Consider the following 24,751-nt stretch of genomic DNA (forward strand, 5'->3'; position numbering starts at 1 on the left):
TCTTGAAGGGCCTTATGGTAATCGTTCTGAATGACAAGTACACTTTTCTGTAGTGCTGTCTAATTACCACCAGTTATGCACAATTTACATTTTAAAGATCAAATTAAAAGTGTTTAAGGCAATCTTCCTTCCGAAGGGACTCGCCAAATGAGAATGTGTCCTTTTCAATTTTGTCATTCATTTCTCCCTTGCTAGTCTGTGCTCTTTTCGAAATTTCTCTTTGGCGCAATAGCCTCAGGGTTACCTTTTTTAATTTTCAGATATTTAATATGTGCCTCCATTAGGTCACACAGAGTCTGTGACTTTTGGGGCAGCCACAGTTCTTACATTCTGATGAAAAGGACTGTTGCCATTCTCCAGTGTCACCTTAATGTCGTAGAAGCTGAAAAATCCAGCTAAGTCACGTTTGCGTTAAAACGGTTGACCCTACGGATTTTCACATTAGAGAAGACGGGACAACAGTTTCCGATGGAAAACTGTGAGGTGGCGTGCAACCGTAAAGCCTTGGACATTTGGAGGTCCCAGTGACAGTAGACTCTGGGCTGAGGCCATGTGGAGGTTATCGGAATAGGAGACTCATGAGTCTTTTGGGTGGGAGGGAGCATAGAGATTATTTTTATGGAGTTGAAATTTCATCCCTGGTTTAGGTCCAATGTCTGTAAGTGCTTTGCTAACTCTCAGCTTATCTTTTTAAAATTTTCAATTGGACCCGATAGGCTTGACGGAGAGGGAGTGAAATCCAGGAAATTAGCTAGCACGGCTCATAAATAGGATTCTCCTCCAGGAGAGCGTAGGAGCAAGCAAGTCAGACATTTAATCAAGTGTTTTGAGTGTACACCAGACTCAAAATAAGACGAAAGGGGTTTGTGTGGAAAAGAGCCGTATTAAACTTATATTCGAGAGAATCCTTCCACTTCAGAGGTGTGACTGCTAGTTAACAAAGGAAGTTCTATAATAAAATTTCCATGTTTTTTTTTTAAGATTTTTTTATTTATTTATTTGACAGGGATCACAAGTAGGCAGAGAGGCAGGCAGAGAGAAGCAGGGGATGGGATTGGGGGGTGGGGAGCAGGCTCCCCGCTGAGCAGAGAGCTGGATGCAGGGCTCGATCCCAGGACCCTGAGATCATGACCTGAGCCGAAGGCAGAGGCTTTAACCCACTGAACCACCAGGCGCCCCTTCCATGTTTTTTTTTTTAAATAGACTATTTGGGGGGGGGCAGGGTTTTGTTTTTTTTGTTTGTTTGTTTTGTTTTTTTTGGCAGTTGGATTCACAGCCAAACTGAGAGTCAGGTACAGAGTTTCCCCAGACACCCTTTGCCCCAGGCACACACAGCTTCCCCTACCTCTTGTCAGTCCCCTCCGGAGTGGCACGCTTTTACAATGGATGAACCTTCATTGGCCCGTCATTATCACTCGAAGTTCATAGTTTACATTAAGATGCCCTCTTGGTGGGGTGCTTGTGTGGCTCAGTCAGTTAAACGTCTCACTCTATTTCAAATCAGGTCTTGATCTCAGGGTTGTGGGATCGAGCCCTGTGTCAGGCTTCATGCTCAACATGGAGTCGGCTTAAGTTTTGCACTCTCCCTGCCTCTCCCTCCCCTCGTTCTCACTCTCTCTAAAATAACAAATCTTTTAAAAATTTTTTTATTTTTTATTTTTTTATTATGTTAGTCGCCATACAGTACATCATTAGTTTTGATGCAGTGTTCCATGACTCATTGTTTGCGTGTAACACCCAGTGCTCCATCCAATCCGTGCCCTCCTTAATACCCAACACCAGGTTCACCCAACCCCCTACCACCCTCCCCTCCAAAACCCTCAGTTTGTTTCTCAGAGTCCACAGTCTCTCATGGTTTGTCTTTCCCTCCAATTTCCCCCAACTCCCTTCTCCTCTCCATCTCCCCATGTCCTCCGTGTTATTCCTTATGCTCCACAAGTAAGTGAAACCATATGATAATTGACTCTCTCTGCTTGACTTACTTCACTCAGCATAATCTCCTCTAGTCCCGACCATGCTGATACAAAAGCTGGGTATTCATCCTTTTTGATGGCTGAGTAATAGTCCATCGTATATACGGACCACATCTTAAAAAAAAAAAAAAAGGTGCACTGTCGGTGTTGTGAATGCCACGGGCTTGGACAAACGTGTGATGGCGCGCATCCACCATCACAGTATTCTACAGAAGAGCTCCGCTGCTCCAAGAACCCTCTCTGGTCTGTGTTCACCCCTCTGGCCCCCATAACCCCTGGCAGTGGTGTTTTTACTGTCTCTGCTGTCGTGCCTTTTCCAGAATGTTATACAGTTGGAACCATACAATATGGAGACTTCTTTCATTTAAGCAATAGGCTTTTAAGTCTTTTCATGGCTTCACAGCTCATCTCTTTTCAGTGCTCAGTAGTATCCCATGGTCTGGGTGGACCACAGTTTGTTTATGCGTCCACCCACCGAAGGACATTTTGGTTGCTTCCAGGTATTGGCAATTATGAGCAAAGCTGCTCTAAACATTCACACGAGGGTGTTTATGTAGACATAATTTTCAGCTTCTTTGGGTAAATACCAAAGAGTGTGTTTACTGAAATACATGCTACAAGTGTATTTTGGTTTGTAAGAGACTGCCCAGCTGTCTTCCAAACTGGCTGCCCCATTCTCTGTCCTCATCAGCAATGAACGAGACTTCCTGTGGCTTCACATCTTCGCCAGAGTTTGGTGTTGGCAGTGTTCTGGGCATTGGCTATTCTCATAGGTGTGTAGTGATACGTCATTATTTGAATCTCATCTTTGAAGAATTCTGGAACAATTGATTTTTGAGCATTTAAAATACACAGATAATGTCGTATTGTTAGTGAATTTTCAAAGTGAACAGGCTCCTAAGTGAACAGGGACCCAGATCAAAACATGGAATTCAGCCAGCATCCCAGAAGCCTCCTCTCCTGCTTTCTCATCATTAATCTTCCCAAAGGTCCCCTAATTTCTAATATCATAGAACAGTTTTGCATGCTTTTAGACTTTCTACATTTACAGCATTAATACAATCATGTAGTATGTAGTCTTTACAACTGGTTCTTTTGTTCAATATAATGTTTTTGAGATTTATTTTAGTATTTAAAGTTGTGCTGATGCCCAGTTTTTAATCTCTGTATACTCTCTACATCATCTGTGACAACTGAAAAGTAGCTTAACAGTAGCTTAATAACATGTGTATATAATAACAAGTAACATACACCTTACTGTTTTATGGTTTCTTGTAGAAATAGGTGATTTGGCTATGTCTCCCAAGCATTTTCTATGTTTTCTTCCTCTATTAAACTCATCCCCCAAATCCGATCTCATCAGAGCTGATCTGCTGTTTATGACGATGACAAGTGTCCTTTCACAGGACACATCAGGGACTTGAACGGTCTCCGGTGTTGCTCACTTTCACTTGGACACCCGTAGTTGTGTTTCTAGATTGCTTTGTTCACAGCACCTGCCAGCTGGCTGATTGGGTGAACAGCGGCTACTCAGGTCATGAAATAGAAACTTAATTTTGCTGCCGCTCTTGTCATTGTTGTTTCTGATGAAGTTAATCTGCTAATGCTGAGGGAACTAAGTGCTTCGTATAAAGGTATGGTGCAGATAGTATTTATGGTGACAGACCAGAATGTGGGCGCGATCGGGGAGGACAGGAAGCATTGGTGGACGGTTTTATGGAAGATGAGGAAGTTGAAAGACAGATGCAGGAGAGATGAAGGAGATCCGAGAGGGCAGGTCACCCCGGCCATCAGAATCCTAGAGCGCTTGCCAGACAGAAGGGGCCTGGCCCGGAAGCCACGGAGGGATGTAATGAGTGTCAGGAGTCAAGGCTGGAGGGATGGGGTGGTGGCAGGTTGGGAGAGTGTGGAACGCCAGTCACTGGATTCGAGGTGGTCCTAGTCTAAGGGTTCCTATCCTTTGTAACAATTTATAAGTTGTAACTGTTTTTAGAATCTGACAAAACTGTAAGTCATCCAATCATTGGAAAAGGGTACACACATCCTCATAATCAGCGGGAATCACTTCAGGAGGCTCTCACACCTGGTCAGCCTGTCCATGGACCAGGTTAGGGACCAGCTTGAGCATTTATCCAAAACCCAGATGTTACAATAACACAGTGCTTTAGTCTCCAACAGAATACCTAACTAAATACCCAACTAAAATCATTCAAACCATAAGTGTTACATTGTTTCATAAGAGAAGTCCAGGGGTGTCTGGGTAGCTCAGTCAGTTAAGTGGGCTACTCTCGATGTCAGCTCAGGTCATGATCTCAGGGTTGTGAGAGCCCACGCTGGCTTTGTGCTCAACGGGGAGTCTGCTTGAGGATTCTCTCTCTCTCTCCTTTTCTCCTCCCTGACTGTCTACATCTCTCTCAAATAATAAAAAAAAAAAAATCTCAAAAAAAAAAAGAGACCTTCTCTTTCCTTCTCCCTCCCCCTCCCCCTGCCTTTAAGGAAAAAAGAAAGAAAGAGAGGAAGAGAAGGAAGAGAAGGAAAAAAAGAAAGAAAAGGAGAAGCCCAGCCATGGCCAGGCCCAGGATGGTTCAGTGGCTCAAAGATCTCTGCTGTTCTCGTCTGCGTGCTGGCAAAGTGGTTGCCCTGGCTCCACACATCACGTTTCCTACCCTCACAGGAGAGAAGGGAAAATCACAGAACTTGCCTTGTGTAGTTCTGTCTTTTTCGGAGCCGGCCAGGAGAGAGCTTACTTGCCACAACTATATTGTACAGCCTACTATATATATTATATAATAATACAAGAGCTGGAAGGGGAGTTGAGAAAGTCAGTATTTGTAAGTGTCAGCCTCTGCAGACTTGGAAGTGCACAGTGGCTCTCAGGGAGGCAAGACCCCCTTTTTATGAAATATTTTATGAAGGCAGTCTTCATCTCTTGAACTTGAACAATGAGTTTGCACCATTCCTTTTTTTTTTTTTTTTAAAGATTTTATTTATTTATTTGACAGACAGATCACAAGTAGGCAGAGAGGCAGGCAGAGAGAAAGGAAGGGAAGCAGGCTCCCCGCTGAGCAGAGAGCCCGACGCGGGGCTCGATCCCAGGACCCTGGGATCATGACCCAAGCCGAAGGCAGCGGCTTTAACCCACTGAGCCACCCAGGCGCCCCGTTTGCACCATTCCTTAAACTGAAACATATGTGCAAGGAGGGAGTTCTGACGGATTCTCATAAAAGAGAGAATGAATTTCCACAGCTGCTAACCTTATAGTTAGTTGCAAACTTCCAAAGTCCTGAGAAGTGGGTCCCTAGGAGAATCTTAACAGTCTCGACTTTGACTTTCCATCATTAGTTCTAGGATTGCAAGGTGCATCTTGCTTACTTATTGGATTCTTACACTGAAGATCCATTTATCTAAAGGATGGGGGTAGATGATCGTTCGTGCCGGCTTCGGGAATCTAACCTAAGCACATGTGCCTACATATTTATCCATAAAGGGCACTTTTCAAAGCATTGCCACATTTTGCATCCTATTTTTAAGGCATGGTCACATATAAACCATGAAAAGGATAAATCTTCTCCGGGCGCTCTGGTTTTCTTTAGTTGGTTGCCTGGTTGGGATGAAAGCCTCTTGGTCAAGTTCAAGTGGGTCTGGGGAGCCTCCAGGACCATCTGTTACAAGGAGCTGGCCAGTGTAGTCGCTGATATTTTAGGGAAGACTCTGGCCAGTCAGGAACCAAAGGCAGCCGTTAGGGAGTCTTAAGTCGAGTTACCAGGTCTGGGTCAGGAACACAGAGACAGATGGTCTGATAAGATCAGAGAAGTGGAGAGAAGTCGCCCACCATGAACCAGGTCAGAGCACCAAGGGGCGTTCGGTTTCATGCTGCAACGGTCCACGCTCTCTACGAAGCAGGACTCTTACCTTGAACCCTGCCGGAACAACCTTTATCACCGCGGCAAAAACAGCACGTGTAGGCACTTGCTCAGAGGGCTGTCGCCTATTCCCCCACATTCCTTTTGTGTGAGGTCTGAAAATGAGCGGAAACTGGGTTAAGAGATAATTTACCAAGCCTCGGATTTATTGATCTTTTTCTCCCTTCCTTTATCCTTACCCAGATTCTTTTTCATCTTTTTAAAAAAATTCAGTAAATGTATGATCATCATGCTTTCAGAGGATGCCTCCTAAGGTAGTGGGTTAGTGGGGGATGGAGAAAAGGTCTTGAGGGATCTGCTGGGTGAGAGGATGACTCCCCAGAGTTCCATGTTCTAATCCCTGGAACCTGGGAACCTGGCCTGGGAGTGTCACCAGGGAAGGTCACCTTATATGGCAAACAGGGGTTGTTGCAGAGATGGAATGAAGCATCTGAGATGGTGGGAGGGGTTCCTGCTTTATCCATGAGTCCTAAAGGCAACCACGTGTATCTTTATAAGAGGGAGGCAGAGAGGGATCTGACACAGGCAGAGGGGAGGAGGCAATGTGACCAGGGAGGCAGGGATGGTAGTGACGTGGCCCCGAGGCAAGGTGCACCCAGGGCTGCCGCAGAGGCGAAGAGTTGCTCCCCTGCAGCCCCCCCTCTGCTGTTTGGAGGCAGCACATTGGTGACGAATTGTGGCGGCTGCCGCGGGAAAGTAAAACAAAGGGAAATCAATGCCTTCGCCAGTCCTGCAGTGGCTGTAAGTTACAGGCAGGCGCTGTGGGTGGTAAGATCGAGCGAGAGAGAGAGAGAGCGAGCACGAGAGAGGGAGAGAGAGAGAGAGAGAGAGAGAGGTGTGCTGCACTCTCCGCCCCCCACCCCCCCACCTGCTCACAGGAGAGGCCATCCCGGCCTCCCCACCTCTCTGGAGGAGGACTCGCAGCTTCACCATTGGGTTCTTTGTCATCTCTGCCACCGGAGAAGAAACTGAAGGGTGTTCCCATTACGGTATCTGTTGGGGTGTTTTTAGAATCTGAAGAGGAAAGGATATGCCCCATCCCCTGCCTTGACTTAATTTATTTTTATGATTTTACTTACATGCATGAGACAGATATAAATTCCACTTAAAATTCATAGAAAACAAACAGAAAGAGCCAAATCAAATGCAGATCAATCAACAGGGCCAATAAAATTCAAGTAAAAAAAAAAATGTACATTTTGTGTCACAGGCGATGAGATTCCTGAAATGGAATCTCCCTTAAAATGGGCCTATGCTCCTTGCTGCTAGGATGTGGGCACTTGGGGCTTAACGAGCCACCCCTAGCAGCCCCAATTTCTCTGTCGGGAGCACCACACACCTTTGTCCACGTAACAAACCGTGGTATCAGCAGGGAAGGTCAAATTAGCTGACCGTGGTGTTGGGCCTCCTGAAGACACACACCAGCTCAGATGTTAGATTCGGGTGTGAGCTTGGGCTACGATCAGAACATGACTTTACTGATGATCTCCCAGGGAGTAGGTATAAACAGAAAGAAAAGTAGTGAGAAAGCTATTAAATAAACCACCCCAATCCAAATAATAATAGTACTTTTCTTTTAGGCCACCAGTTCTACAACCCGTCTCTGCATATCATTCATTGCCTCTCACTGATGCTGATGTTAGTTCTTCTGCTGTTTCTTCCCGGGATGCTTGTAGCGTGCCTATCTATCAATATTCACAGACTATTCCCGTCAAAGACTTCCTCCCGCTTGCTTTCTTCACTCTGTTGTGAAACCTTTGATGTTATTTGGAAGTCCTTTATAGATTTCTTTCATGACTTTAAGTGAAAATGTCTTTATGTCTGTATTTCTGGGCCCTCCGACCTTATGTGCTGTGTCTTGACCCTCCCCAGCTAATCTGGGGAGCATCCCCCCGCCCCCAGATGGCCCAACACCTCCCGTCCTTCCTCACAGCTTTGGATAATATTTGCAGCCTCTTTTCTCACTTGAACAAAATCTCCCACCAAATAATAACAAGTTGATTGAAAAATGGAAAACTCATTTAAAACATTCACCATTTGTCTTGAGGCGTTCAGGCCAGCAGACTCTCATTTCTTCAAATCCATTAGTAGCTACGATCTAGTTTATTGCTACTTGGACCTTGACTCAAACCTGTTTTCTTAGCAGTCTTAATGGATTATTTCTACTTGAAATGAACACGTAACACCGTCCTTACTGAGAACAAAATGAATGCCGATGTAGAATGTGCTCATCAAACACAGGGGTAAGTTCAGAAAGGTTGCAGGATACCAGATCAATATGCAAATACCGTGTTTAACGGACTAGCAACAAAGAGTTGGAATTTGAAATTTTGAAAACACCAGTTGTGTTAGTGGGCTCGGGTGGGCATGATAAAAGAGCCACACTGAGTGGTTAAACAACAGAAATGTATTTTCTCATCGTTCTTGAGGCTTTAAGCCCAAGATCAAGTGCCAGCAGGATTGGTTTCCAGCGAGACCTCTTTTTCTGGATTGCAGATGGCTTTTTCTCGCTGTATCTTGCATTGCTTTTTTTCCTGCATGCACGGAGAGAGAGTATCTCTTCCTCTTACCTTATAAGGACACCGGTTCTGTTGGGATAGAGCCCCACTTTTATGATCCCGTCTAACTTTAATTACCTTCTTTAGGGCTCTATCTACAAGTATAGTTGCATTGAGGGTTGGGGCTTCCCCATATCAACGGGAGAAGTGTGCAATTCAGTCCACAACACCTGTCCTCAAGGTCACCGTTGGGGGGCACTATTCTGCCTACACAGTCTGACCCTCAGTCCTTAAAGGTTCACATGCATCCCACATACACTGTACATTCTCTCCGTCCTGGTCCCCACAAGTCCTAAGCTATTGCAGCATTAACTCAGAGTCCAAAATTTCATCTGCTCAGAAGTCCCAAATACCATCATCGAAGTCACCAGAACGACTTGTAAGACTCTGGGGGTGCTCCGTTTCATGACCTGTAAGCACATTACCCAGCTTAAATTCTATTGTTCCTGAGTTGTTGGCAGTGAAGCAGGACTGACTTTATCTTCCATTATGACAAGTAGAATCTACAGAGGACATACGAGTCTCATCTACAACAGAGCGCGCTGATTGTACGTCTTTAAAACAACAGCAGCAGCAGCTCTAATGGGAAAGTATTGATTCCAGCATCCACACAGAGCACTCACGCCACTAACATGCTCCGAGAGAAGGGAAATGCTTCCTGTGTTTTCACAGTTTTTTCCTTGGACTCAATGGCTGTCTGTGTTAGGTTCATCAGTAATGGTCCAAGCACCTGTGATCTGAGCTTAAGCAAAAGCTGTATCACTGGATGTCATGAATTAACGGTTCAGATTTTGCAAAATGGGCAGTTTCTGTGCTCCTGGGTGGCGCAGTCTGTTGAGCGTCTGACTCTTGATTTCAATTCAGGTCATGATCTCAGGGTTGTGAGATCAAACCCATGTCAGGCTCTGTGCTCAGCGTGGAGTCTGCTTGAGTTTCTGTCGCCTTCTTCCTCTGCCCTTCCTCCTCATGCTCTCTCTCTCTCCAATCAATCAATCTTTTAAAAAACAGTTTCTTTGATTTCCATATGTTCCTCTGTTTGCATGGAAGCCAACAAGTATTGGCAGCATCTATAGAAACAACATACAAATATGTTCCCCGTGACTTACTCTAAACGCCAGAGTGTTTCTGCTCTGAACCTGGGCTGGGATCTGCCTCGCTGTGAAGCTCGATCCCACCCGCACACCACGTGGTGTCTTCTCGGAGCTTGAAAATCCTTCTTCTTGGCCCCGGCTCCATCACGCGTGGCAGGTGAACACCGGCTGTGGGCCCCTGCTGTGTGTGCTCCTTGTCGATCTCAGAGGATAACTTTTTCTCATTACAGAAATGTGTCCATAAAAATGTTTTTTAAACCTTTTTCTTTATTTACATATATATTTTTTTTAACCTGGAGAGCACAGTGTTCTATCGGGACCCTTATGAGCATTACGGGCGGGGTATCTTCAGTATTCTGGAATTAAATTAGCATCCCACTTTGGGGTTAGGTTGCACACAAGCTGATTCTGTGGGCAGTGCCAACGGCCGATTTCCCTGCAAATGGGGCTAATGCCACCTTGACAGACATCCCACCTGTCTTAGAGAAGCCCTGCACCCCCGCAGTAGCTCAGGCTTGCCTTCCTCCTCATTCTGATAGGATCGGACGTTAAAACTGTCCGCGTCCTCCAAGATGGCATTTCTGGAGTTGTCAGGTGCCAGCACAAGCAGAGGTGATCTGGGTCGGTTTCGTCGTTACTGAATGGGGCTTGTCGGGGGCTAACCTCCACCTGCAGGGACGGAAATCCTCAGGAGGTTATGCTTCACGTTAATCCGTCCTACGGTGGTGGGATTTATTTCTCACTGTAAAAATCTCCAGGGAACATTCCAGACCGTTCCCAGTCACTGCGCTCCTTAATAACGTGGCTGTGGAACAAGCCTCCGGACGGGCGTGAGCAGTCTGCACCGTATCCCGACCTACTCGGGGAGAGCCGCCTCGCTCGGGACCAGGGTGAGCAGACCAGGGTGCCGCGGTGACAAGCGCTCTGTGCTTATCCCGGTGTCGGGCTGAAGGGGCGCGACGTCGCGGTCGTCTCCCGATTACCTTCAGGATGGAAGCCGAACTGGGAAAGCCACTGGGCACTTCGTGTCTCTCCACGGGTGGGTTCCCGTCCGGTTCTGGTCGACTTCGGTTCAAGGTGACTTCCGGTTTAAGATGCCCACGGAGCCCAGAAATCTTTCCCTTCTGATTTCAAGCACGTAGAAGTGAGAGAAAATAAAGAGGAAAAACATAGCTGCGCTCAAAAACAAGCCGGAGTCTTTTATCTATGTGGGACAGGATGGTGTCCGTGACAGAACGGTCAGGCTGAAGCTTATGGCGACAAGCACAGCCAGACTCCTGCCAGCCTCCAGGAGCAGAGACGAGTCAGACCCAATGGCAAGGTCTAGGATCTTGGTGTCCATGAGGGACTAGGGACTGGACAGGTGCCCCCTGCCTTAAAATTGGGTTCATGTTCAGAGGATCTTGAGTCCCCATCACCACGTCAGGCAAAGGGCTCCAGCCCAAATGGCAGCATGAGACCCAGCTTCCAGGCGCCCAGGACGTTGCTCCCGGCCACACCAACAGGAGTCTCTCGTGACCCAGGACACGTGCAGGGAAGACACTTACAGCGAAGAGTCACAAGAACCTGCAGGAACTCTCCCCCAAAACGAGAACAGCACCTTAGTACACATAAGCACCTAAATCCAAAGAAATACAAATCAGTAGGGGAAGCAGAAAATGACATTTTAGGTTTTAAAAAATTATCAATGTGATAACGGAGCTTACAGCTATAGGAGTAGATTATCCTGGAAAGGAGTTAATTAGGAGTTTTAGAAATTAAAATATAATTACTTGAGAATTTTAAATTCAGTAGCAGGATGAAAGAGCTATCTAGATAATGCTAAAAAATTGATACAGTGGAAAATCAAACTGAAGAAACCATGCAAATGCCCCCAAAGATATAAAAATGTGGAAAACAGGGGCACCTGGGTGGCTCAGTGGGTTAAGCCGCTGCCTTTGGCTCAGGTCATGATCTCAGGGTCCTGGGATCGAGCCCCGCATCAGGCTCTCTGCTCAGCGGAGAACCGGCTTCCTCCTCTCTCTCTATCTGCCTCTCTGCCTACTTGTGATCTCTCTCTGTGAAATAAATAAATAAAATCTTTAAAAAAAAATGTGGAAAACATGAAAGGAAAAGCCAGCCCTGTGGAGCTTGGACACAGCAGGTCCGCTTGCTCCCTGGAAGGGGGGAGTCGAGTGCAGGACGAGCAGTACTGAAGGAGATCATTGCTGCCAATGTTCCTGAGATGGGGACTGACAGTGTTACCGGCTGGTAAGCATAATTTTTAAAGAAAAGCCGCAAGTGGGCATTGTCTTTTTTTTTCTTTTTTTAAAGCAGGCTCCACACCCAGCATGGAGCCCAACTCAGAGCTTGAACTCAGAACCCTGAGTTTAAGACCTGAGCTGAGATCGAGAGTCGGGCACTGCCCTGAGCCAGCCAGACACCCACAAGTGGATGTTTTTTGATGAAATTCCAGAACATCCGACGTAATGAGAGGCTCTTCCTTCATCTCTGGACCTTTCCCACTTACACTTTTTCCCACCCCAACACCAACACTCACAATTTCCTGAGAATGCTGTGTCTGCTGACGCCTTCCTGTTCTTGCATTCCTTCTAGCTGGAATGTTCTTCTTGTGTCTCTTTTACCTTGGCTGGCAGGACCTTTCCTCGGGGAGTGCTTTCCACGATTCCCCCACTTCTTTCTTCCCAGTCACCGCCCGCCCTGCCGCTCTCGGTCCGGACGGACGCTGTTGCAACACAATCATGCTTTCCATTTGGCTCCCCCGCTCCCTGAGCTCAAGGGTCTTCAGCTGGATTCTCAGGGCCCAGCAGGGTTCCCGGAGCACAGCGGTCACGCATGCTTGTCACCACCTCAAAGGATTTGTGAAATGCATCGAAGTACAAATCAGTGATTTCCTTAGATAGCAATTTAATATGGGAACAAGTCACCGAGGCCCAGAGAGGCCAATGTGAGCATCTTGAGGAGACAGCTGATTATTGACAGTCAAGTGTCCTGGCTTGAAGACAGCTCTTTACAGCATATATCATAATGCCTCCACCACAAACTGTCCGTATTTGAAAGTCATGTGTTTTTTTAAAATAGTTTTAAAAAACAATGTAATAGTTTTTTTTAAAAGACATTTTTACATTACCAGAACAGTTGTTTGTAAAGAGATTTTCAGAAAGTGAATAAATTACCTTTTTCATCTTTTACCCAAAGTTTGTTTAAATGGCAGGCTTACACTCTTTTCTCATTACATGCATGTAATGTAAAGAAGTGAGCTAGAATCTTCCTTGAATAGTGAAGTTTACTCAGATAAAATTTATGTTTTAATAGAACTATTTATTTTCTGATCTTATGCTGAGGAGTGCTCAGAAATGTTTATACTCTGTTCTTGTTTTATTTATTGAAATATATTTGACACATGCCATTGTGTACGTTTGAATGTGCAACATGCTGATTTCATATATTTGTATATATCAGGGTGATTGCTTTTGGGGGGTTAGCTAATGCCTTTATCGGGTCACGTAATTCTCATTTCCTTTTTCAGTGGGAATAATTAAGATCTAATCTCTTAGCGAATTTGACATTTATAATACAGCATTGTTGTCTGTGATCGTTATATTGTCCGATGTCTAGGACTTATTTTTCAACTAGTTGCCAATAGATTTCTTAATTACTCGATCACAGTATAACTGCACTACATCGATGTCTAGTTATCTTTCAAATGTTCATTTGCTGTGTGTTTTCCACACTGACACGCAACATGTCTGAAGCTCTGTGTGCATTTTCCTGGGGATGGAAAGCTGCAGGTGGAAAGGTCCTACGGGGGAATTGGTTTGGCTTGACAGATTTTGTGTAGCACCTGGGAGAGCCCCCCACAGTCAGGTCTAACCAGAAGGTCACTTTGAAAGGTATAGCTCTGTAATTTTCAAAAGACTTTTCCACACATTAATCCTTTTTGATATTCAAGAAATCAGTCAATGCACACGGTAACATGTGACCCTTCTGACAACTTCAATAGTCGATAACATCCAGAGGGGCCAAAAGAAAGAAACCATATGGGAGATGTAATAAAATCTGTGCACGGGAATCCTACAAGAAGCTCCCAGAGTGCTTATTTATGTTATCGCGCCATCCAGCAAAAATGCTCGTTGTCTTCCCCACCTGCCATAGATTTTGAAACAGAAAATTAAAAGAGACAAAGGGTCCTGTGGAGGGCAAGTTCTCTGACCAAGAACTGGAAGCTGGCTCCACAGGCAGACACTGAAAGGAGCAACAGGCATAACGACCAAACATCAAAATGTAAAAACAACACGGATCTGAACCCCGTCACGTAGGCTGCACACAGACCTACACACCTTGATTAGCACCGAGGAGAGCCCCGCCCAGCAGCCCAGCACAGAGCTGATGAAATGAGGACCCCGAGTCTTCAAGAGAGGTGCCCTGACAGCTACCATCTTCTGTTCTAGAAGGACGACGTGCGTCAGAAATAGTGAATAATGTTATCGGTATATAGCAAAAGTGAGAGCCGTCTGACGTACCACCCTTGCATGTTTACTCTGTTAGCTAAAACCCCAGAAGCTTCCACCTTGGGAAATAGAACAGACATGGTCAGGTTTCTACAGGCTTACCCCCGGTGCCATTAACTAAACATCTCCTCTTCGGATGGATGTGAGATTGGTACCTTCGAGGCTCACCCCAGGTGCTTTCTCCCAGGGGGGCTGATGGAGATGATGCCAGGTGGGAACCTGGTCGTTGGCACACAGACACGTGAGGTGTGATTTTATTTGAACAGGAACGGATTCCCAGCCTAGAGACAGCCAGGGACGAGTGAGGCATATGGAGAGTCAGTACCTACGGGATCGTCACTCACCGTTCCATCCCCAGCATCCAACGTGCTGCTGAGAGTTGGCCTCTGGACTAGATGCGCCATGAGTGATTGACTACATCACACCATGGGGATCCAGTCTGGACATCCACTGTGTTTGCTTTCTTGCCCATTTCCACCTTGTTGTTCATAAATCAGTCTTGAAATGTTTACCTCTGTTCCGAAGAAATACACTCACGTATGTGTTCAAGTAGAGGGGGAGAACGGATACCATTTTACTGGGCCATGATCCCCTCACCACAGTTTTTGATATTTTAATTGAAAGCAAAAATCATGGCTTTTGTTCAGCCTTATGTTATGTAGAGGAAGTGTGTACTTCACCATGGGTACCATTTCTGAATGGCGACCCCAGTGTTTTATGGTCCTCTCTTTTACCCCAAAAGAAAAGATTTAACTATTGACTGTGTTCTTTTCTAGCGGAAGATAACAGTCTGTCTCAAAAGAAGAAGGTCACAGTGGAAGATCTCTTCAGCGATGATTTCAAAATTCACGACCCTGAGGCTAAGTGGATAAGTGGTAAGTCCGGAGACCTGCATGCGCATGGGAAGCCACTCTTCCACAGTTTGGGTGTGGCCTGTTGCCTCTCATGTTCTCTTTTCGGCTGTGGAAGTGGATGCCCAGAGCTCTTGCTGCGATAATCACCTTATTATCATTCTAAGAAAATATGGATCTGGTAAAATGGGGCTGTTCCTTAGTGAGAAATGGGCTCTCAGTGTCACCTCCCCAAATCATTATTTCTCAGACAGAGATGTGAGCCGTTGCTAAGCAACAGGACCAGGCAGAGACACAGCCGAGCTTCCCTCCCTCTCCCTGTTCTTTCTTCCCTTTTGTACGGCCCTGGCTTTCACTCCCCGCTGCATAGAGGGGCCAAAAGGACCTCCAAGGCTTCTTCTCAAAAGCCAGCAAATGAATGAAACTCGAGCCTGGTGCACATTTGAGGATAAATTTATTTTCCTCTTGCACTTTAGTCTGGATATAATCTACTTTCCTGGTTTGGGGGGATTTTTAAAACAAAACAAAACAGGGTTGAAGGCCAAAGGCAGTATGTTCATGATGCATTTTTTTTGGTCTAGGACATAATCCACATCATCCACTTGTAGTTGAACTAATTCTCAAGTGTAGTCATGGGAGAAAAGGTGTGATTGAATGCATGCCCTCCTCTGCAGGCTTTGGTGCCTCTCCGAGGTAGTTCGGCCAGTGCACCTCTCCTATTATCTCCATGAATGTGGGATGCCCTTGAAAAGGAATCCCCAGGTCAGAGAACTTTTATCGTGGAATGCTGGAAGTCTAGTTCAAATCCTGACTTTCATAATAAATGAGGCCCAGAGAGGTTACGTGGTTTTTTTGAGGCCACACAGCTTGCTGGTGGTGCACATGTAGTTGGAAGCCTGTCTCCTGACTTCCCATTTAGTGTCTTCCCACGACTGTCTTGTTGGGTGACTGTGTTTTTGTATTTTCTTGCTTCTGAAATGAAGCTCATGCTTCACAAACTCTCAAAAACCAAATAGCAATGACGTTTTGCCGTTCGTCTCCTACTAGGGCAGTGGCTTCTTTTTTGTGCTCAACTGTGGCCTCAGTATTCATTTCTGGTTCTTAGATTCACTTATTTAAAAATGAGAGAGGGGCGCCTGGGTGGCTCAGTGGTTAAACCCTCTGCCTTCGGCTCAGGTCATGATCCCAGGGTCCTGGGATAGAGCCCCACATCGGGCTCTCTGCTCAGCAGGGAGCCTGCCTCCTCTTCTCTCTCTCTCTCTGCCTGTCTCTCTGCCTACTTGTGATCTGTCTGTCAAATAAATTTTAAAAAAAAATCTTAAAAAAAATAAATAAAAAATAAAAATGAGAGAAGATGGATCTCCAAAGGAATGTACTTTATACAAAGGAATTAGGGAGAAATAGGATCTGTGTGCTGGGGACAGCTTTTGGGGGGTGCGTGGTGCACAGAAATCCAGGACACGGAGAGAGCCAAGGTCTTTTGTTTGATGGAGGAAGTGATGTTACCTTTCGTGTTGAGGGAGACTTAACACCTGCTCTCAGTTTGTGTTAACCCCTTGCATAGGCAGGAGGAAAGTACCAAGAGCATACTCTGGGCTCAGTCTTGGGAATGAAAGGTGATTAGCCTCTTCTTAAAGATTGCAAAGTCATATTCTAGAAACAGAGCTAACCATGAGTGACCAGACATTTCGAAGATGCTGTATAAAGCCCAGTCTTTAAGAGGTGCTGGGTTTACTAATTAGAGAAAGCAGAGAATAGACCCCTGGGGAGTGTAAGGCTAGAACGTTAGTCTGTCTAAACCTTCATGAAGAAAAGAACACAGAGAGAAAAAGAGAGGAGAGAAGGGAGGGGGAGAGGAGGAAACCTGGTCGAGTGGCAGAATCTAGGGATAAAACAAATTGGACACAAGGAACACTGAACCATAGCTATGGGGGTCAGAGCGAGTCCAAGGAAGCCCTGAAAAGACTCATGAAGTGCTAAAATAACATTCCTATGTCTGTTAGAATGTCCATAGTGGCAGACTGGGTCTAAGTCAGCATTCCATAAGCAAAAAATAAAATGTAAAATAAACAGAGATCTGGAGTCACAAAGCACTGGTAAGTTTCTGCTGGAACTGTGTTGGTCGTAAGGAGCTTGTATCTCATGATCGACTTCATGCTGCCGAGGAGTGGAGCTGGGCCAGAGGTGGGCTGGCTCTCTGGCCGGGGGAAACAAGTCCAAATTTCTTTATCCACAAAGCTGGGAGTTAATACGAGCAATTGAGAAATGGCCTCCTGCCCGGCAGAAAATGCCGCGCCTGCCTGTTCGGCAGGTTAATTCTACTCATGAGGACAACCTGCAATTCTAAACGAAGTAAGTACCTTCAGTGCCCAGGAGCTTTCTAAGAAGGACTCTCCCTTTGCAAATGTAGACATACAATGTGACATTTTGCTACAAAGTAACCTGGTAGTCAAGTTTCTCCAAAGACTAGGCTCCACCCAGAGGGGAAGGGAACCTGGTTGTTTTTCTCCCAACACTCCTCTTAGCTGTCCTCCCACTGTTCTCTCATGCATTCTTCTTCCTGATCAATCCCTTTCTCTCCCTAAAATGTAATAGCTTGAAATGGATGAAGTGGCTTTGCACTGGTTAATTGAGCGCTTGTAAGTGATTTTCCACAAATACCATACAGAATTCATCCTCTTCTTTAATACCACAAGTCTAAATGTGAAGATCCAGGGAAGGTTTCCCACAGTCAGAGGATTATCGAAAGATGGGAAGCTGGGTGTGCTTTAGAAATTATCAGAGCATTGCTTTGTTCAGTTAGTGTTTATTGTGTGCCCCACAGTGCAGCCGGCAAACGATACAGTGCTGGGCCCAGGGAGGTGTTTCTTACTGGTAGCCTTGGGAGTCACCTCCATCATGACCATGTACCATGCCTTCTATCACCATGAGTCTCCTTTCTCCTCCTCTTCTTCCTTACTCCTCTGTCTGTTCCTACTCTCTTCTTCATCATCATCATCAACATCATGATCACCATCATGATCATTTCCACCACCATCATCATCACCATCACCATTATCACTGTCATTACCACCACCATCAACATCACATCATATCATCGTCACATCATGTCACATCATCAATACTACCATCATCACAACCATCATCATTTACCACCACCATCATCATTACCATCACCATGATCACCATGATCACCACCATCACCATCATTATCAGCATCACCATCAATCACCATCATCACTGTCATCACCATCATCACCACCACTATCATCACCATTACCATCATCATCACCATCATAATCATTACCACCACCATCATCATCACCATCACCAGCATCACCATCATCATCATCACATCACCACCATCATTGTAACCTGCTGGGGGTTTCCTATATCTTATGTTCTAGGATAAGTTCTTTGTACCTATTAAATAATTTAATTCTCACCACCACCATTATTCCCATTTTACAGATGAGGAAACTGAGACTTATGCTGTTCAAATAACTTGACCAATATCACAGTTAGTAAGTAGCAAGATTTGGACTTGAACCTACGTCTCTTTGGTCTTTATAAGCTGTGCTACAGGATTCTGGTATCCAGCCAGTTTCTTTCACAACCTCACTAGCTACGTAGTGTGTCTTACCCAAAACTATAGATTGTGAATATTTCAGAATTATTGTCATCCCTTAAATTCTCTATTTTAGCTTCCCTTATCCCCATGATGTCAAGCTAACGGAATACCTAAGTGATAAAGAAAGTGGAGTAATTCCCCATGGAGAAAGAGACATGATTTGGTATTATTTTTATTATTATTATATAATATTACTAATATTAATATTATTTTTATTGCACATTAACCACTAAAGATACCAAGTGTATCTTCAGTTTAATATTGGAGTTAATAGCCTAGAACATGATACACTGTATCAGGAGTAATCTATTGGGCTAAATTTCTCCTCACTCATTCATTCTAATCTAGAGACTTGTTCTAATCTAATCTAATGTTTTCTGAAAATGATTGGTGTAACAACCTTCATACTCTGCCCTCACAGACTGGTTGCAACCAGATGAGGTCTGTACCTCAGGACAATGACACACTGAGCACCCCCTCCAGAGAAGGAGGTCCACACTCCCTCACACTGGCCCCAGTGCCGTGTCTCCACACACTGGGTCAGTGGAAGGAACCCTTCCATCTTTTCCGGTAACCACGCTGCACTTCTCAGCCTCGTGGATCCCTTGAGGTGCTGTGCTGGGATTCCGTGATGTGAGGGGGTCAGGCTCTCACCCCAGTTTCACTGACACGCCTCCATGTGGTCATCACTGACCTCCAGGTAGCTGCCTTGCATGGTCACTTCTCCGACCTCATCTTAATTTACCTGTCAACTGGTTACTCCCCTCACCTGGGTGAAACTTCCCCCTGACCTATAGGTCATTATACTCCCTGGGCTCTATTTCGACATCGGGCAGGGCGGGGGGGAGGAGGGGGCTTCTTCTCAGGCTCTCCTACTGCTTCTTGCTCTTCTCCTTGACCTTTCAGGGTGGTGGGTCCCAGGGCTCAGCCTCTGGTCCCTCCCACTGAATATCTGCCTTCCTCCCTCAGGGTTTCATCGAGTTTCATGATGTTAAGTATCCTCCATTTACAGACGACTCCTAAATTTGGGTTTCCACGCTGCATTTTCCCAGAATTCTTAGCTGTCTCATAGACCTCACAACCTTGAGCTTAAAAGCTCCAAATCCGAGTTCTTGATCAACACCCCCCCCAACACACACAAAGCAAAAACCAAAAGAATAACACCTGCCCTCGCCACTGCTTCTCCCAGTCCCGTTCATGGACGTCCATTCTTCTGGCAGAACAGGCTAGAAAGCTTGGAGGCTCCTTTGCTCTGCTCAGTCTCTTGTTCCTCGTATCTGCTCCATCGCAGACGCCTACAGCCCCACCCAGCATGCTTAGCGCCTGCCCACCCACCCACACTCGGCCAGACTTCCGGGTTCGTGATGCCAGGCCACAGGCGGATGTGGCAGCTGTCCACTCAGAAGGATCTGCACCAGAGACAGGCGTGCGACAGGCAGGACTGGGAGCAGGATTTTTTGTGTGAGGTCAGGTAGAGAATGCGTCAGTGGGAAATTGCCCAGTGGCCACGTAGTCCCTCTGCCAGCAGATACCCTCTTACTCACCCTGTCTTGGACTCATGCCAGAGAAAGAGGGTGTATTATTTGTCTAGAAGCAGCTTTTGCTATCCCTCCCTGCACGTGTAAACCCCAGAAATGGTCTCCTCCAGATCCGTGGAGTCGTCCCTCCACACAGGCTGTCCGAGGCCACACAGACTTGCGATACACAGATTTGCTTTTGCAGGTTTGCCTCTTAGGCAGGCAGTCTGCACTGAAGCTCGCAGATGGTCCGGTGAGCTCATGCCTTGTGCTGTGAGCAAAGCCAAGGCCACCTGCGCCCTTCAGAGAACCCGCTGTTCCCGGCCACTATCTTCAGGACACAAGCATGCCCGGGGCGGACGGGCTCCCGTGTCTGCCAGCAGCTCCAGGAGGGGCTCCTCAGCCCACTCTGTCCTCCTCCCTGGGGCCGTTCAGCTTCGTCTGAATGTGGCAGAAGACCGCGTGGCTGGCCCTGGGGTCTCTGTTTACGCTCATTTCCATCCATCCAGCCGCGTGTGAGCAGAGAGTCCTCCGCGTCTCTCCGACGCCATAGTAGAGACTATAAAATTGAAGAAAATTGCTTCCTTTGAATGTAGGAAAATATCAGCTGGCTGGTTGATACCAGAAAAGTATATGTTTTAGAAGGTAAAATTTGAGAGAGAGCACAGGGCTCAAAGCAACTTGATTTCCATATTTGCTTTTTCCTCTTCTCCTTTGTTATTTGGAAAACACAGATGGATTCTTTTTTTTTTTTTTTTTTTGGAAAGCTCATGGGGTTGGATAGAAGAGGAATTCAAGTATAAAATGGTTTGGGTATTTCTTCTGCTTTGTGAAAGCCACATTTTTTCAATCAAAACTAGGAAGTCATCGAATTGTGGAGAGGGAGAAAGGCCCCGAGAGGTCATCGGTGTAGGCCGCCCCACCTGGCCAGCAGTAACTCCAGGGAAATGGCCAGGAAGGACAAGTCTCAGAGACCAGAGACATTCTTCATCGTCTCAGTGAGGTCGAGATAGCAGTGGCATCATTTGAAGTCATTGCATAAAATACTATCGAAGAACATCATTCACTGTATTCCAGTCCGCAAGAAATAGACGAGATGAAATTCTAGTACGCATTTGTGTAAACAACCAATTTCTTCTCTCTCTTTTGTAGTGGTTTTCAAGATTCCACTTTTCCTCAGGAGAAGAGAACCCCAGTGGTCTGGTATTAGGTGGGCAGTTACGTCTCAGATACTTTAAAGGCAATAAAGCCCGTCCGTGCCGTAGCTCCCATGGGCTCTGGCGGAGGCTTTCGGACCTGCCACCTGTCTGCTTGGCTCCGTCCCCTTCTTAATGCGTCTAACACATCTCTAGTATTGGAGCTGAGACTGTTACCTGCTTAAGGTCCCTTGGGCGTTTCCTGTTGGGAGTTTTCTGTGGAAAGTCGGTAGCATTTAGTGGCAGTGGCCGGAGAAGAAAAGATTGCAGCAGGCTCTTAAGGCCCGTCAGTGTCGCTGGGCTCTGCGGTCCCTGCCACTCAGTTCATGGCTGGGAGTCACATCCCTGCAGGCTCAGCTGGGCCACCGCTGCTCCAGCAGAGAGAGGGCCCTCCGCTCGGGCAAGTACACAGTGTCTCCCGGGAAATTTAAGGATGCCCTTGCCTTTGTGGAACGTGGTGCAGACCCTTACCAGGAGTGAAATCCAACTCAATTTGTATGTTTGCGTTATGAGAGGACAGGCTCCCCACCCCCATTTTGGGATCTAAGAAATAAGTATGTATTATACACACGTATGCATATATTTTGTTTTCCTGGGAAAGGGATCTCAAGCAAGAGTCACCTGTTGTTTTTCCTCTGCAGTGAGTGTGATGGACATTTTTTCTGGATGCCCTATGGTGGTTTCAGGGCTCCTAGGCTTTTAAGGACTTATCCTGAGGATACCCTCTGCCCTTCGCCCTTCTTTGCCTACACGGGGTGCAGATGAGCAGGGTATGGCTTGAGACTCAGGCAGTGCTGGAGAGGTGTTCTTTCCAGTTTGTATCAAGTGCAGGGCGATAGCACTGCCCGGACGGGCAGCCACAGACCAGAGCCCAGAGTCTTATTTGCTTTTACTTGAGTTCACGTTAAGGGAGCCTGGAAAGCTACCTCAGTCTCGGTTACTGCCTCTGTTGAGCTCATGGGTGCAAGTCCTCTGCAGGCTCTTTCTAGAACGTTCTTTTTAAAGGAAATCCAGAAGTTCCATTAATTAGAGACTCTGCATCCTTGAGTGCACGGCCCCCACACAGCCCCGACATTATCATTTATTGTTTCAATTAAATTATCCCACAAAGTCCTTAACCATGTCAGCCTGCCAGAGGCTAATTAATTATCATTGACATCTTCTCAAACATGGGTCATCTTCTTAATTAATCCAAAATGAATCGCTTGCTCTCTTGCGTAACCGAGTCTAAGCCCCTATGACCCGTCCGTCCTGCACGCCTGGCACACCTAACTGTGCGTTCAGGTGTTTGTTTTCTTCTCTTGTCTTGCCCTTGACGGAAGCTTCTCAGGGCCTTCAGGGCACGCAGCGACTGTGCCGTTTCTCTCGTGGACCAGAGTGTCTGGCTTGTGATAGAGTCTCCAGAGATGTCACTCAGCCGAAGAAATGACTCGGTGGTTGAGCAAACTGGGTATTTGGGAAAAAGCTCTCGGAGTAGCTGCTTTCCGGTTGACGGAAGACTTGCCAGGTTTATTCGTCATAAATCCTGGCATTTTAAGGAATTACACGTACATTTATAATGATAAGTATATCTGACTCTCTTCTCCTGCTTTAATTGGGGAGAACCTACTAGATGCTGACAAGAGCCCCCGATACCAAGCTTGCCCGTCCAGACATCGTGTTCATACTCGCCGTTTACTGCCTACATGCCAAGTGCACCAGCGCGTCTCCAAGTTCTCCACACCGAGCACTTCAGCTCATCGCTCAGAGCCACCCATGGAGGACACGGACGGCGTCGTGTCTACATGGCCCAGCGATCTGCAAATCTTCAGTCACATGGGGTCAATGAAGCATAAGCACGAGCCTCTGCTGTGGAAAGCCCGGGGGCCTCTTCTGTGTTTTGCCTTGTGCTTCTGGATCTCTTCCTGGGCTGACCCCCATCCTCTTGGGGTGGCCCGCCCTGTCCCCAGGTCATGGTTGCCTCTCATCTGCATGCTCTCTGTTCCCTGTGCAGACACATCCACTGCTCTGTTCTCCCAGATGCACAGACAAAAGCTGCTCGCTGCGGTCAGCGGCTCTTGTGAAGGGTGAGGGAAGAGAAGTGCAGCGCGCCCCAGAAGATGGACCCAGAAATGAGCAACACACCAGCTGCTTCTGAAGCTGTAAGAGTGAGGCAGAGAATGTCTGGTCCGCTTCCCCTTGTTTCTTGCCAAGGAAGGCTTCCCAAGGCCACATGGCCTTGCTTTGCTGCTCTTGCTTCAGTCACAGGATCTCTGAGTTCGCGTCCACGGCCCCCGGGTGCTGACTGGCCTGGAGTTGGGGCAGAGGGATTGGAAGCCAATCAGCATTGCCTTCAAACTTGGCGTGCGTCTCCTGCTCACGTCTGAAAGGTTTCAGGGCTTGGGCACGCCGCGTAACCGGCGTCCTGTGCTCTCTTTGCGAGCTCAGCATCTTTCAGAGGGACAATGTTCTGGGTACTGGGGCAGAGCTTTCTAATGTCTGGTGCCTTACAATGGTTGATATGAGTTTGTCTTCGTTTGAATCTCATCTCAGGTCTTAGGGAGTGAACTAGGGGAAGTTCATGGGAAAATTCATGTCGGAATCTGGGATTTTTGACCCCAAGCATGTTCTGGGCTTTCGGATCCAAATCCCTTATGTACGGGCCAGCCTCACTTCTCCTGCTTGTGGCTGGGCACAGGCTTTCTCTCTACTGCGAAGACCCCTACACAGCCCGTCTTCTCTGTGTACTTGGGCCCCCACCCAGGCTCCTCCCTCCAGAGAAGGCAGGCGAGGACTGTGCCTGCAACTTCGTTCTGCAGACTGGTCTCCCTATGCCCACCGTCCTCGCTTCCATGCTCCCTTCCACGGGGCTAGTTAGACTTTCACAAAAACAACCAAAGAGGCCGAAGAACTGTTTCCAAAGTAAAGACACATCTGAGGGACCTCTACCCTTTGCCAAGCAAGGAACCAACAATAGAGTTGGGTTTTTAACTTCTCCCTGGCCAAGTGCTTAGACGGGGCTTCCGTCCCCAACAAAAGGAAGGGGGAAATAGAGCAAACCTCAGAAAGTTTAAAAAGCTGAGTCCTTCCTATGAATACCAGTTTTACCAGAGAAGGGTGGGATCAGAGAGGTTAAGTTATTTGCCTAACGAGTGGCAGAATCAGCTTCTTGAAGAGTTCTGTCTGACCTTCTTCAAAATTACCTTCTGGGGATTTTGAGAACTTACACAAAGTTCAGTGGAAAGTTTACGTTTACTAAATGCAAGGGTCCTATGGGAGTCACTTGTGAGGTTGAATCCTTATGGGCCCTGGAAGTCTGGAAGTGTCAGTGAAGGACAAGGCAGTGTCCCCTGGGCCATTTCATCTCCTCTCGCATGCTCTGAGGACCAGCCTGGCTCCATGTGGAACACGCAGTCCCTGCCCCTTGCTGCTGGTGTCCTACAGGCCTGCCATCCCCGGGGTCACAGCAGAAATGCCAGGGCCCTGAGGACGAGTCTGTTGGCAGACCCACGCAGCCTCCT

The 24,751-nt window shown here is 46.8% G+C and overlaps 1 protein-coding gene across 1 annotated transcript in view; it reads left to right on the top strand.

Moving 5' to 3' along the window:
- DPP6 (dipeptidyl peptidase like 6) overlaps nt 1–24,751 on the top strand; it is a 650,194-nt gene that overhangs the window by 332,783 nt on the left and 292,660 nt on the right. The window contains 1 exon segment of the mRNA XM_047695453.1: nt 14,833–14,931. Within this exon segment, the coding sequence (XP_047551409.1) occupies nt 14,833–14,931 (99 nt within the window).

The sequence above is a fragment of the Lutra lutra genome, chromosome 11, assembly GCF_902655055.1.
Source record: "Lutra lutra chromosome 11, mLutLut1.2, whole genome shotgun sequence".
Classification (NCBI taxonomy): Eukaryota; Metazoa; Chordata; class Mammalia; order Carnivora; family Mustelidae; genus Lutra; species Lutra lutra.